This window comes from Sarcophilus harrisii, chromosome 1, assembly GCF_902635505.1.
Source record: "Sarcophilus harrisii chromosome 1, mSarHar1.11, whole genome shotgun sequence".
Taxonomy (NCBI): Eukaryota; Metazoa; Chordata; class Mammalia; order Dasyuromorphia; family Dasyuridae; genus Sarcophilus; species Sarcophilus harrisii.
Window position 1 is genome coordinate 669,236,741 of NC_045426.1, and position 12,925 is coordinate 669,249,665.

General features: G+C 41.8%; 1 protein-coding gene across 2 annotated transcripts in view; it reads left to right on the top strand.

The window, feature by feature from the left end:
- JAK3 (Janus kinase 3) overlaps nucleotides 1–7,598 on the top strand; it is a 37,010-nt gene extending 29,412 nt beyond the window's left edge. For both annotated transcript variants that reach the window (XM_023498460.2, XM_003762761.4), the window contains 5 exons: nucleotides 1,071–1,195; nucleotides 1,540–1,712; nucleotides 4,044–4,161; nucleotides 6,196–6,306; nucleotides 6,508–7,598. In XM_023498460.2, coding sequence (XP_023354228.1) covers nucleotides 1,071–1,195; nucleotides 1,540–1,712; nucleotides 4,044–4,161; nucleotides 6,196–6,306; nucleotides 6,508–6,615 — 635 coding nt within the window. In that variant the 3' untranslated portion in view covers nucleotides 6,616–7,598. The remainder of the gene's footprint in view (nucleotides 1–1,070; nucleotides 1,196–1,539; nucleotides 1,713–4,043; nucleotides 4,162–6,195; nucleotides 6,307–6,507) is intronic.
- Nucleotides 7,599–12,925: the final 5,327 nt, after the last annotated feature.

Genomic DNA, 12,925 nt, shown 5'->3' on the forward strand with positions numbered 1-12,925 from the left:
TATATTCCCCTGGGGGTAGGGTAGGAGGGAGAGATGCAAAATATACACAAATAAGGAAATCTATATAAAAATAAAGGCAAAGTAACTTCTATGGGGAAGAAGCATTAACAAGTGGGGGATCTGGATAGGAGGAAGTATTAACTTATGGTGGGTGAGTCTTGAAGGGAGAGAGGGATGCCAAGAGGCAGAAGTGAAGAAGGTGAGCATTCCAGGCATGGAGATACAGCTTAGGCAAAGGAATAGAGGTAGGATGTGGAAGGTTGGAGAGATAACAGCAAATAGCCCAATTTGGCTAGAGTAGCGTGAGGGGGAAATACATGGATTGTCAGCTTGGAATGATAGGCAGTTTAAAGGAATTTGAATGACAGAGCTGGAGTATAATTAGTATATTGTTTATAAAGGAAGAGAAATCTGGAATCAGGAAAGGATACTTGGTAGGATCATTGGTGGATGTTCAGATTCTAAGGAACAGAAGTGAGGAGAGTAGCAGCTATTCAAGCAGACCTTGCTGAAGCGAGGTGCAGGATAGCTAGCTACTTTGTCTATGGCACTTAAAATGCTACAAAAATTATTTCCTCACATCTCTGGGAAGGAAGGAGCTATTGGGGCTCTCCCGGTCACATAGCTGAAAATACTGAGTTTAGGGGCAGCTGAGTAGTCCAGTGGATAGTGTACTGGCTCTTGAGTTAGGAGGACCTGAGTTCAAATGTGACCTATGATATACTTCCTAATTGTGTGATTCTGGGCAAGTCGCTTAATCCCAATAGACTTGAAAAAAAAATAATTTTTAAAATGCTGAGTTTAGAGAGGGGTTGTAATGAGCTTCACACAGCCAGTAAATGTTAGCACTTAGATTCAAACCCTAGGTTTGTGCTTTCTCACTTCCATCCCACTCTACGCTACTTATTGATCTCCAAAATCCTTTCCATCTCCTGATTCTGAGGTTCTCATATTCTCTGATGTTGGAGTTCTCCCAAGGGAGCAGGAGGAAGCAGGAAAATAAGGGGTGGGGATAATTAGGAGAGATAGATAGATAGATGGATTGATGAGCAGCTGTTGTTCCCACCCAGGCCGACAGAGTCTGCGACTCGTTATGGAATACCTCCCCAATGGCTGCCTCCGGGATTACCTGCAGCGTCACCGGGCCCACCTAGACCCCTGTTTCCTCCTTCTCTATGCTTCCCAGATTTGCAAGGTTCCATGGGGCAGAGGGCCTGGGAGGAGGGTCTGTGGAAACAGGACCAGATAGATCTCTGGGGACAGAATGGTTCCCATCTTCCTTGAGTCAGTTGGGCTGTGCTGAATGCCAAGTCAGCAGACAGAACTGGGAAGAATCACTCAGGATTATGGTGTTCCTTCTCCAGAACATGCTTGCAGGCCTTGGCTGGTGGGTTTTGGGAAAAGATCAGGATTCTACTTGGAGTAAAGAGATCATGATCTGTATAGGGGTCACAGACTGGCTTTAAAGATTTGGGGTTAGGGCCAGGGGGTAATCAAATTAGCACTGGGGTCCTTCCTGACCTTTAGTCCTCCTTCTAGGGGATGGAGTACCTGGGATCTCAGCGATATGTTCACAGGGATTTAGCCAACAGGAATATCTTGGTGGAGAGTGAGAGCCACGTAAAGATCGGAGACTTTGGTCTAGCCAAACTTCTTCCCCAGGACAAAGAATACTACGTGGTCAGAGAGCCTGGCCAGAGCCCCATCTTCTGGTAGGTACATGGGGTCTCCAGTTCGACCTTGTTCCTGGTCCATTCTTCCCACTGTTCTATCCCTGTTGAGCCTGGTGTGGTCTTGGGAGATGCTTTTAGTAAGGGGTGTCTGTGTGTGTGTATGTGTGTTCATACATCCTGTATTTCTGTCTCTTTACACATACATTTCTCTTCCTCTCTTTCTTTCTATCCCATTGGCCTTTCTCCAGAAGGAAGAAGTAATCACACAAAACAACAAGCATCTCTAAAGTTCCTACTATGTGTCATAAAGCCCTGAGCTCTGAACTGGACCCTTGTCCTTATGCAGCTCCCAGTCTCCTAGGGAATCCAACATCAATACACAGCTTTTAATTCACTAGCAATTTGTAAAGGTTTACTTAGTGCCAGATGCTAAACTAGGCTATGGAGAGAGAATTGTGAACTGGGGGGCAGAGAGAAATAACTGGGCTCTGAGCCTGGACCGTTATTTGGGCAGGCTCTCAGGAGGAAGCAGTGGGATTTGTGCTTTAAAGGATGGAGTTCACTGAGGGGAACAATAATTATAGTAAAAATAGTGACTAAGATTTAGATAAGACAGATAATACTTTAGACAATTTAGAAAATAGATAATTTGCCAATAGAGTGGCAAAGTGCTTTATATATATATAATTTCATTTGATCCTCACAACATTTCTGGAAGGGTGGGTTTATTATTAGCCCCATTTTACAGTTGGGGAAACTGAGCTTAAAGGCTGTTAAATGGCTTATCTAGGATCATACAACCAGTAAATGACTGAGGCTGAATTTCAACTCAATTCTCCCTGACTACCAATCCAGCCTTCTGTTTACTGGGCCACCTACAAGTGTTAGCATTCAGGGAACAGGGAAAGCCTGGACAAAAGTACAGAGGCAGAGAAATCAATTTGTCTAGAGCACAAAGTGAGTGGGATGGAGTAATAGGAGAGGTCTGGAAAAAGGATTATAGATTTAGCAGCAGACAGTGTCTCCGAGGTCACCCGATCTTCTCATTTTACAGCTGACAAAACTCCAGCCTGGAGAGGTGGCGATTTGCCCAGGTTTATCCGTTACAGTGTGGAAGGAGCAGGATTTGACCCCAGCTCCTTCTAACCCCAAACTCAGCCCTCCACGGAAAACTTCCTGAGGGGGCTTGTAGAAGACCTTCTAGGACCCAATGGAAGGTTTCTATCTTTACTCTGGAGGCAACAGGGAGCTTTGGAAGATTTTTGGCCTAAAGAGGCACAGGTTCAGACATCTGGAACATGATTCTAGCCTCAAGGTGAAGGAAGGGAGATCCACCTCTGGAAGGAGGTGACAGCATTAGTTCAGGGAGATAGTGATGAGGACCTGACCTAGGGGACTAATCTTGGAAAGTGAGAGGAAGTAGGTAAAAGTGGCTTCTGATAGGATATGGTTATGGATCCCTTGGCAGACACGGGATAGAGGCAAGAATCCATGAACCCAGCTCTCTCCGAAGCTGGGTGTGGAGAAAGTATAAAGAACAGGCAGGGGCTGATAATGTTGCAATCTAGGACCTGGTCTTCAAAGCAGATTTTAGACCACCTATGGAGGTGGGAGGTGGTGGCAAGAATAAGAGGAAAAGATGGGGAACATTTGACTGTAGGGAGTCGATTAGGGTGGGATAGTTCTGTTGAATAGCTTCAAGGGCCCAGTTGAGATTATAATTAACATATTATATGTATATATAATATATAGTTATATATTATAATAATTACATAATATATAATTAATAACATAGCAGCAAGATGATTATAATAAGTCACACAGCTTTAAAGCTTACAAAATGAACAGCTCTATTATAGGAGTGAGCTACATCTGATTCTCTTCATTTTCCATCTTTTTTCCTTTCATTGTCAATCAGATCCCCTCCTTTTCTCTTTTCTCGGCTTCTTTTGAAGACCCTTATCTAGCAATTTTTTTTTTTTTTTGGCTGAGGCAATTGGGGTTAAGTGACTTAACCAGGGTTGCACAGCTGGGAAGTGTTAAGTGTCTGAGGACAGATTTGAACTCAAGTCCTCCTGACTTCAGGGCTGGTGCTCCATCCACCACCCAGCTGCCCCTCTAGCAATTTTTATGCTCAGAATAAGTGATGTCTGAGTTTGTAAATTGACTCATCTGTCATAGGGGACACTGTATGGACACAGAGTTCCAAAGTTGCTGAAAGAAGAAGTGTGTTCTGGAATGAACAGGAGAGGGAATTTATCCTGGGATAACACTATAAAATTGTCCACCCTGAGAGAGAGACCCAGTGTCCCTCCCTCTCTTACAATACTGTTCTCCCCTTCTCTCTTCCTTTTCTTTCTGCCTGACTAGGTATGCCCCAGAGTCCTTATCAGACAACATTTTCTCCAGGGAGTCGGATGTGTGGAGTTTTGGTGTGGTCCTCTATGAGCTTTATACGTATAGTGACAAAATCCACAGCCCTTCAGAGGTGAGTACCTTTCCTCCTTCCCTGTCCCATCTCTTGCCAAGCTGAGAGACTCTCTGGACATGAGACTACCTACCTCCATCTTGACCTTCCTCCACCCTGCCTCAGTCCTTCCCCCTTGCATTTCTTTCTGTTTTTTCCCTATGGCCCTTTGGGACTGGCCACTTGTCTGTCTTCCTTTAAATCCTGGATGGATTTAAATCAGGAATCTGAACTTCCTCAGTTCAGATGCTGGAGAGAGAACAGAGTTCTGCCTCTCTTAGTAGAAGGTCCCCTCTATGCTTTTTGATCCGGGGCCTTCTTAAGACCATCACCTCCCTGGACTTCATCTTTCTTAAGTATAAAGTGAGGGCTGAAATAAAATGTTCACTGCATCCCTTCCAGAACTAAACCCATGATCTTATGACCCGGCTCTGGATCCCTCCCTTAGAGAGGCCCTAGTCACTCTGTTTCTGTTTCCTTGTGTGTAAAAGAGATATTCATACTGGATGCTGCTTACTTCTGTGGGGTGCTTGAGAATCACAAGGCCTGGAAAGAACCTTAGGGGCCATTTAGTCCAACTCCTCACTACACAGAAACCTAGGTTCAGATATCTCCTCTAATACATACTAGCTGTGGGGCCCTGGGCAAGGGCCCAAGAAACTCCCTAATTCTCAATCACAGAACAGTTGCTGCTCGGCCTCTTGGTAGAACTCCTCGGGAGTTCCTTACACCAAAGAAATCCCTCATAAAGAAAAAAACTGTGTGTGTATAGGAGTATGGATACACATACATACATATATGCATATATATATATGAAACATTTTCAAAATGTTTTTAAAAAAACATACCCCTGAACTATAGGAATCTCCAAGATCACTTTCAATTGAAAATCTAAATCCAAATAAATAAATCTAAATAAGGTCCTGTCCTGGCCCTCACAGATTTCTTATTGGAAATGTGACTCGAGCAACAATCACTGATTACTCTGAAAAAAAGAGGGGTAGGGATGAGGGCATCAGAGAAGGCTTCTTGAAGGGAATGACTCCAGACGTTAGAGGATGCCCTCTAGAGATTGTCACTCAGTGGTGAAAGGTGAGGGAGGGGTAGGGAGGCCACCTTCTTGGCCAGCCCCGCTCAGCTGGCTTGGAAAACCTTTGGGAGTCCCCTATTTCCTCCCAGAAGTCTTAGCACTATCCCGGGCACTGCACCCTGGCTCCCTACCCCACAATCATAAAGTGGCTTGGGCTGTGCCCGAGGAGAGGATTGTGCACTGTCACATACCTCAGTGCCCAGGGACATGCCACAATAGGATGTCTCCAGCTAAAAGCTTGTTTGGTGGGATTGGTTTTGGCTTGGGGAGCGGAGTGGACTCAGTCGGTCTTTTTGTCCCTATATTTATCCATTCGTTTACCCCACCTCAACAAACATTCTCCAGGCTCCTATGATCTAATAAAGGAAAACCTTTCATTAAACCCAATCCTACCTTATTTAATATTTAAAACCCTATTTAACAGCCCAAGCTATTGTCCTATTTTTTCCTTGTCTTTCCCATCCAAATTTCTTGAAAAGCTGCTTCCACCTTCTCTGCTCTCCTCATCTCTCCATTCCCTCCCCTTCTCTCCTGTTGCTTTCCCTCTCTTCTGTCCTCCCCTCTCCTTCTAGCAATGTGCACTTAATAAATGTTAGGTATTTAATAAATGCTGATTGAGGGATGGATTTAAATCAGAAAATATCTGCACCTCTCGGTATCCTCTTTTGTAAAACATGGAAAGTTTTTCCCTCCCAGGGTGGGGGTGAGGTTCCATTGAGGTATCCTATGCCTATAGAAAGAATATTTCTAGCTTTAAAGTTCCCTAGAAAGACCAGCCTGGGCTTTTTCTGACTTCTGTTGCCGAGAAGGTGCCAACCTATATTTCTTCAGAGGGGAGATGTGAATTGATAGGTTCTCACCACACGTGAGATCTTCCCCCCTCTCCCTGATGGATGTTGCCCTTCTCCCCCTCCCCCATATCTCTGGGTTGTCCCTCCCCTGAATGTCTCCTTCCCTCACCCCAGGAGTTTTTCCGAATGATGGCTTGTGACCGTTCTATGCCCATCCTGTGCCACCTCCTGGATCTGCTCACAGAGGGCAAGAGGCTGCCCACTCCTCCTGGCTGCCCAGGAGAGGTAAGCCAATACCCCCCTCTCCCCTCTCAAAGGCCTGGGCTGGAGGAGCTGAGAAAGCATAAAGACCAGCTCAGGTATTATCTCATTGGTGAGGTGAGACCCCCTCCTTGAGAGAAAGACTGGGGAGGAGCTGGGGGTGTGGGATGAGCCCCCTCTTGGGGCGGTCTGTCTGCGCTAACCCAGTCTCTTCTACCCATACAGGTTAGAGAGATCATGAGGAACTGCTGGGCTTACAACCCCAAGGACCGGCCCTCCTTCTGTGCCCTGGGCCCCCGACTTGATGCTTTGTGGGCTGGGCGAAGAGGGTAGCATCTGGTGGAGGGAGCATTAGGGAAAAATCCTTCATTTAGGAATTGTAGGGCCTGGGTTCAAATCCTGTTTTTGCTATAGATTTAACATATTTTGAGCAAGTCTTTTCCCATTCTCTTAAACTCAATTTCTTCACTGGTCAGGTTGACCCTAGAAATTTTTATCTTGAAGTTAAATAATCTTAAGAAGAGAAAGATTTCTTCCCTCTTTCCCTTTCACCTTGCTGAAGGGAAAGACTGATTGTTTCAAACTCCCAAATGACAAAAAAGGGGACAAGGGAACCTAAGATGGACCACAGAAGCTCAGCACATGTGGTTCCTTGTTGGGGAAATTCCACTCTCTAATGGATCTGAAAGGAGACAAGAGGGGATCCCTGTTTGGGTAGTATCTGGGTCCCACCCTACCCCACCTACTTTCTAACAGGGCATTGCCACTCCCAAGCTCAGTTTCCTGAAATAGCTTTGTCACTTTGGAGACTAAAATAAAATTTAAGGAGAAGACAGAATTGCTGAATTGCAGAGGGTGGGTCTGCTTTTGAAACGTTCCTATTCTGCCCACATGGGTCTGGGTCATTAGCCCTCCTCATTTACTTGTGCTAACCTCTTGTTGATTGGCTACCACATGTCCCCAGAGAATTTTCCCACCAGTCCTGCTTGCCTTAAATATGTCTAACATCCTCCAGGCCCCTCAATTCGCTAAATGACATTCCAGTCACAAGGGTGGATCTTTGTAGCTTGTTCAGTATTCAAACTGTTTCAAAGAGAGGTGGTGAACTCCCTGTTGATGCAGGTGTCTTAAGTGGTTGACAGACAGATGATGATGATGTGTCAGCTGTTTTAGAGGCAATTCTTCCTCTACAGGTTGGATTAAGTGATCTCTAAAATGTCTCTGAGATTTTGTAAGATTGATAAACAGTTACACAAAGTTTACGGAAGTATTCTTTTCTTTTTATGGGTGTATCCTATTTTTAATAAAGCTTTTTATTTTCAAAACACATGTATAGACAGTTTTTAACATTCACCCGTGTAAAATTAATTGTGTTCCAAATTTGTTTTCTCCCTTCCTTCCCCTCACGCTTTCCCCTAGATGGCAAGCAATCCAATATATATTAAACATGGACAATTCTTTCATACATATTTCCACCATTATCATGCTGCACAAGAAAAATCAGATCAAAAAGAAAAAAAATGAGAAAGAAAACAAAATCCAAGCAAACAACAACAAAAAAAGTGAAAATGCTATGTTGTGATTCACACTCAGTCCCCACAATCCTCTCTCTGGGTGCAGATGGCTCTCTCCATCACAAGATCACTGGAACTAGAAGCCCCTCTCTCTATATAACAGGAACCTTGGGGAGGTAAGTGAGGGTGGGAATGACCAGGACTTGGTCTAGGAGTTAGGAAGCTTGGACTTCAGTCCTAGCTCTGTTTATTCACTATCCTTGAGATGTTCAGCAAATTAGCTCCCTTTCTATTTGTTACTCCCTGTACATTCTTGGACTTTGCACAGGCTGTATCTCCTGCCCAGAATGCCCCCTTTCCCACCATTTCCTCCTAACAAATTTCCAGATAATACATCTTTGCCCTGCCTGCCTCACATGGAGGCTATAAATCATAAAGTTCATCAGAAATGGGAGCTAATGTGGGCTTGGTTTACTCCTAACCTGTTATTTGGGGAGCAGGAGCCTTAGAGAGCGAAGGGTCAGCGCCATAGTGAGATCTAGAAAGAGGGAGGGTCTCATTTCCCATTCCTCCCGGTGGTAGTCACTGAGATCAAAGGGTTCCCTTTGTAAGGTTAGGAATCTGGAGAGGAGACAGAGGGGTGACCAAGTGTCTCCTGTATGAGAATCCCTCCAGGAGGAGGAAGTGTCCTCGTCTCCTCCCACCTCCCAGGGTCCGATGACAGAAGATACTAAACAAACATCCCCAGAGCCTCGAACAGGTCAGACAAGAGCTACTCGAAGACCAGCATGCATTGTAAAGGGATAAAGCCCTTTGAGAAGAAAAGCTCAAGATATTTCAAAAGGCTTTCTTTGCTTTGGAAGGGAGCTGCAGATGAAATTTCAATGACTAATAATAATAAGCAAAAGGCCCAGGGTCCAACTCAGGAGTGATTGATGGGGAATTGGGAGTCAGGAAAGCTCTTCCTGCATTTGTACGACTCAGAACCTTGGACACATCCCTTCTCGGTCTTCTTTCACTGTTTTCAATAAGCCACCCAAGTCACATTACTCACTAGAACACGGGAAGGAAGGGGAGGGAACCCAGGAAAGAACATGGCACTTTCTGGTTTCTCGGGTTCCTCCCATGTATGGGAAAATGCCAGGGGAGGCAGTGGGGGAAGGGGAAGAAATCCATACCTAGGAACTTCTTTAGATCCTTTGTTGGCTTGTTTAACATTTCGTTTACAGAATCATCGTCAAATGAAACAACCTCAAGGTAGTCGTTGGAATTTGTTGTAGCTTCTCCTGGGAGTTACAACAACAAAAATGCCAATGGACAAACAATGGCCCAATTTTCAGCCCCGACTCTGGGCAGGATTGCGGTGCTCAGCGGTGGGAGACATGGGGGGTGAAAAATGCCTCAGAGATCCCAGTATCTATCAATCAGCAAGCAAGCACATATTAAAGGTCCACTATTTGCCAGGCAACATGCTATTTAGATTCTGTGGATTGTAGTGACATCTGAAAGAAAAACTCATTAACAATCAACTAGTCAACAGATTTTTTTTTTTTAAATTTGCAATCCAAGGGAGATGCACAAAGAGCAACATTTGAGTACAAACTCACCTCGATTTTCCTATAGGGTTTCTTTTCAGTCAATAGTCCCTGCACTTATTTTTTTTAATTAAAGCTTTTTATTTTTCAAAACATATACGTGGACAATTCTTCAACATTAGCCCTTGCAAAATCCTGTGTTCTAATTTCCTCCCCCTTCTCCCACGCCCTCCTCTAGATGGTAAGTAGTCCAATATATTTTAAACATTGTAGAAATATATGTTAAATCCAATATATGTATACATATTTATACAATTATCGTGCCTCAGAAGAAAAAAAAGAGAAGCAAAATAAAATGTAAGCAAACAACAACAAAAAAAAGTGAGAATGCTATGTTGTGAACCACAGTCAGTTCCCATAGTTCTCTCTCTGGGTGTAGCTGATTCTCTTCTTTACTGAACAATTGGAACTGGTTTGAATTATCTCATTGTTGAAGAGAGCCACATCCATTAGAATTGATCATTGTATAATCTTCTTGTTTTTGTGTACAATGATCTCCTGGTTCTGCTCATTTCCCTCAGTATCAGTTCCTGTAAGTCTCTCCAAGCCTTTCTGAAATCATCCTGCTGGTCATTTTTTTTTTTTTTTTTTATTTAATAGCCTTTTATTTACAGGATATATACATGGTAACTTACAGCATTAACAATTACCAAACTCTTGTTCAATTTTCACCTCTTACCCTACCCCCTCCCTAAATGGCAGGATGACCAGTAGATTAAATATATTAAAATATAATTTAGATACATAATAAGTATATGACAAAACATTATTTTGCTGTACAAAAAGAATCAGACTCTGAATTATTGTACAATTAGTTTTGAAGGAAATCAAAAATGCAGGTGTGCATAAATATAGGGATTGGAATTCAATGTAATGGTTTTAGTCATCTCCCAGAGTTCTTTTTCTGAGTATAGCTGGTTCAGTTCATTACTGCTCCATTAGAAATGATTTGGTTGATCTTGTTGCTAGGATGGCCTGATCCATCAGAACTGGTCATCATCTAGTATTGTTGTTGAAGTATATAATGATCTCCTGGTCCTGCTCATTTCACTCAGCATCAGTTCGTGTAAGTCCTCCAGGCCTTTCTGAAATCATCCTGTTGGTCATTTCTTACAGAACAGTAATATTCCATAATTTTCATATACCACAATTTATTCAGCTATTCTCCAACTGATGGACATCCATTCAGTTTCCAGTTTCTAGCCACTACAAAAGGGCTGCCACAAACATTCGTGCACATACAGGTCCCTTTCCTTCTTTATAATCTCTTGGGATATAATCCCAGTAGTAACACTGCTGGATCAAAGGGTATGCACAGTTTGATAACTTTTGAGCATAGTTCCAAACTACTCTCCAAAATGGTTGATTGTTCACAACTCCACCAACAATGAATCAATGTCCCAGTTTTCCACATCCCCCAACAATCATCATTATTTTTTCCTGTCATCTTAGCAGTCTGACAGGTGTGTAGTGGTATCTTAGAGTTGTCTTAATTTGCATTTCTCTGATTAATAATGACTTGAGCATCTTTTCATATGACTGAAATAGTTTCAATTTCTTCATCTGAGAATTGTCTGTTCATATCCTTTGACCATTTTTCAATTGGAGAATGGCTTGATTTTTATAAATTAGAGTTAATTTCTATATATTTTGGAAATGAGGCCTTTATCAGAACCTTTGACTGTAAAAATATTTTCCTAGTTTATTGCTTCCCTTCTAATCTTGTCTCATTAGTTTTGTTTGTACAAAACTTTTCAGTTTGGTATAATCAAAATTTTCTATTCTGTGATGTAATGATCTCTAGTTCTACTTTGGTCATAAGACCTTCCCTTCCACAGGTCTGAGATGTAACTATCCTATGTTCCTCTAATTTATTAATGATTTCATTCTTTATGCCTAGGTCATGAACCCATTTTGACCTTATCTTGGTGTCGCGTTAAGTATGGATCAATGCCTAGTTTCTAGCCATATTAGTTTCCAATTTTCCCAGCAATTTTATCAAACAGTAAGTTCTTATCCAAAAGCTGGGATCTTTGGTTTGTCAGACTAGGTTGCTATATTTGTTGACTGTTTATCCCTTGAACCTACTCTATTCCACTGATCAACTAATCTATTCCTTAGCCAATACAAATAGTTTTGGTAACTGCTGCTCTATAATATAATTTTAGATCTGGTACAGCTAAGCCACCATCATTTGATTTTTTTTTCATTAATTCCTGAAATTTTGACCTTTGTTTTTCCATATGAACTTGTTGTTATTTTTTCTAGGTCATTAAAATAGTTTTTGGGAGTCTGATTGGTATAGCGCTAAATAAATAGATTAGTTTAGGTAATATTGTCATCTTTATTATATTTGCTCGCCCTATCCAAGAGCATTTAATATTTTTCAATTGGTTAGATCAGACTTAATTGTGTGAAAAGTGGTCTGTAATTTTGCTCTATAAAGTTTCTGATTTTCCTTGGCAGATAGATTCCTAAATATTTTAATATCAGTTAGTTACTTTAAATGGAATTTCTTTGTAACTCTGACTGTTGATTTGTTAGTGATCTATAAGAAAGCTGATGACTTATGTGGGTTTATTTTAGCTCAGCACAACTTGCTAAAGTTGTGGATTATTTCTAATAACTTTTTCAGAATCTCTGGGGTTCTCTATATACCATCATGTCATCGGCAAGAGTGATAATTTGGCTTCCTCATTGCCTATTCTTATTCCTTTAATTCTTTCTCAGTTTATTCTATAGCTAGCGTTTCTAATACAATATTAAATAGTAACGGTGATAGTGGCAACCTTGTTTCCCAGATCTTATTGGGAATGGTTAGTTTGTCTCCATTACATATGATGCTTACTGATGGTTTAAATAGATGCTGCTGATTATTTTAAGGAAAAGTCCCTTTATTCCTATATTCAAGTGTTTTTAATAGGAATGGATGTTGGATTTTATCAAATGCTTTTTCTGCATCTATTGAGATGATCATATGGTTTTTGTTAATTTGGTTATTAACATGGCCAATTATATTGATAGTTTTCCTAATATTGAACCCTGCTGGTCATTTTTTACAGAACAATAATATTCCATAACATTCATATACCACAACTTACCCAACCATTCTCCAATTGATGGGCATCCATTCATCTTCCAGTTTCTGGCCACTACAAACAGGGCTGCCACAAACATTTTTGCACTTACAGGTCCCTTTCCCTTCTTTAAGATCTCTTTGGGATATAAGCCCAGTAATAACACTGCTGGGTCACAGGGTATGCACAGTCTGATAACTTCTTGAGCATATTCCCTGGCACTTATTCAAAAATCAATAAACGTTTATTAAGGAACAGGTGCTGTGTTAGGTGCTGGGAATGCAAATAGAAGCAAAAGACAGATCCTGCTCTCAAAGAGCTTATAGTCTTAGTGTCTACTATTTATTAGGATCCAAAAACTAGAAAAAGAAAGCAAAGAGCTTACAGTCTAATGGAAGACAACATGCAAAAAACTATTTGCAAATGAATTCTGCACAGGCTAATTTGGAAATAGGAG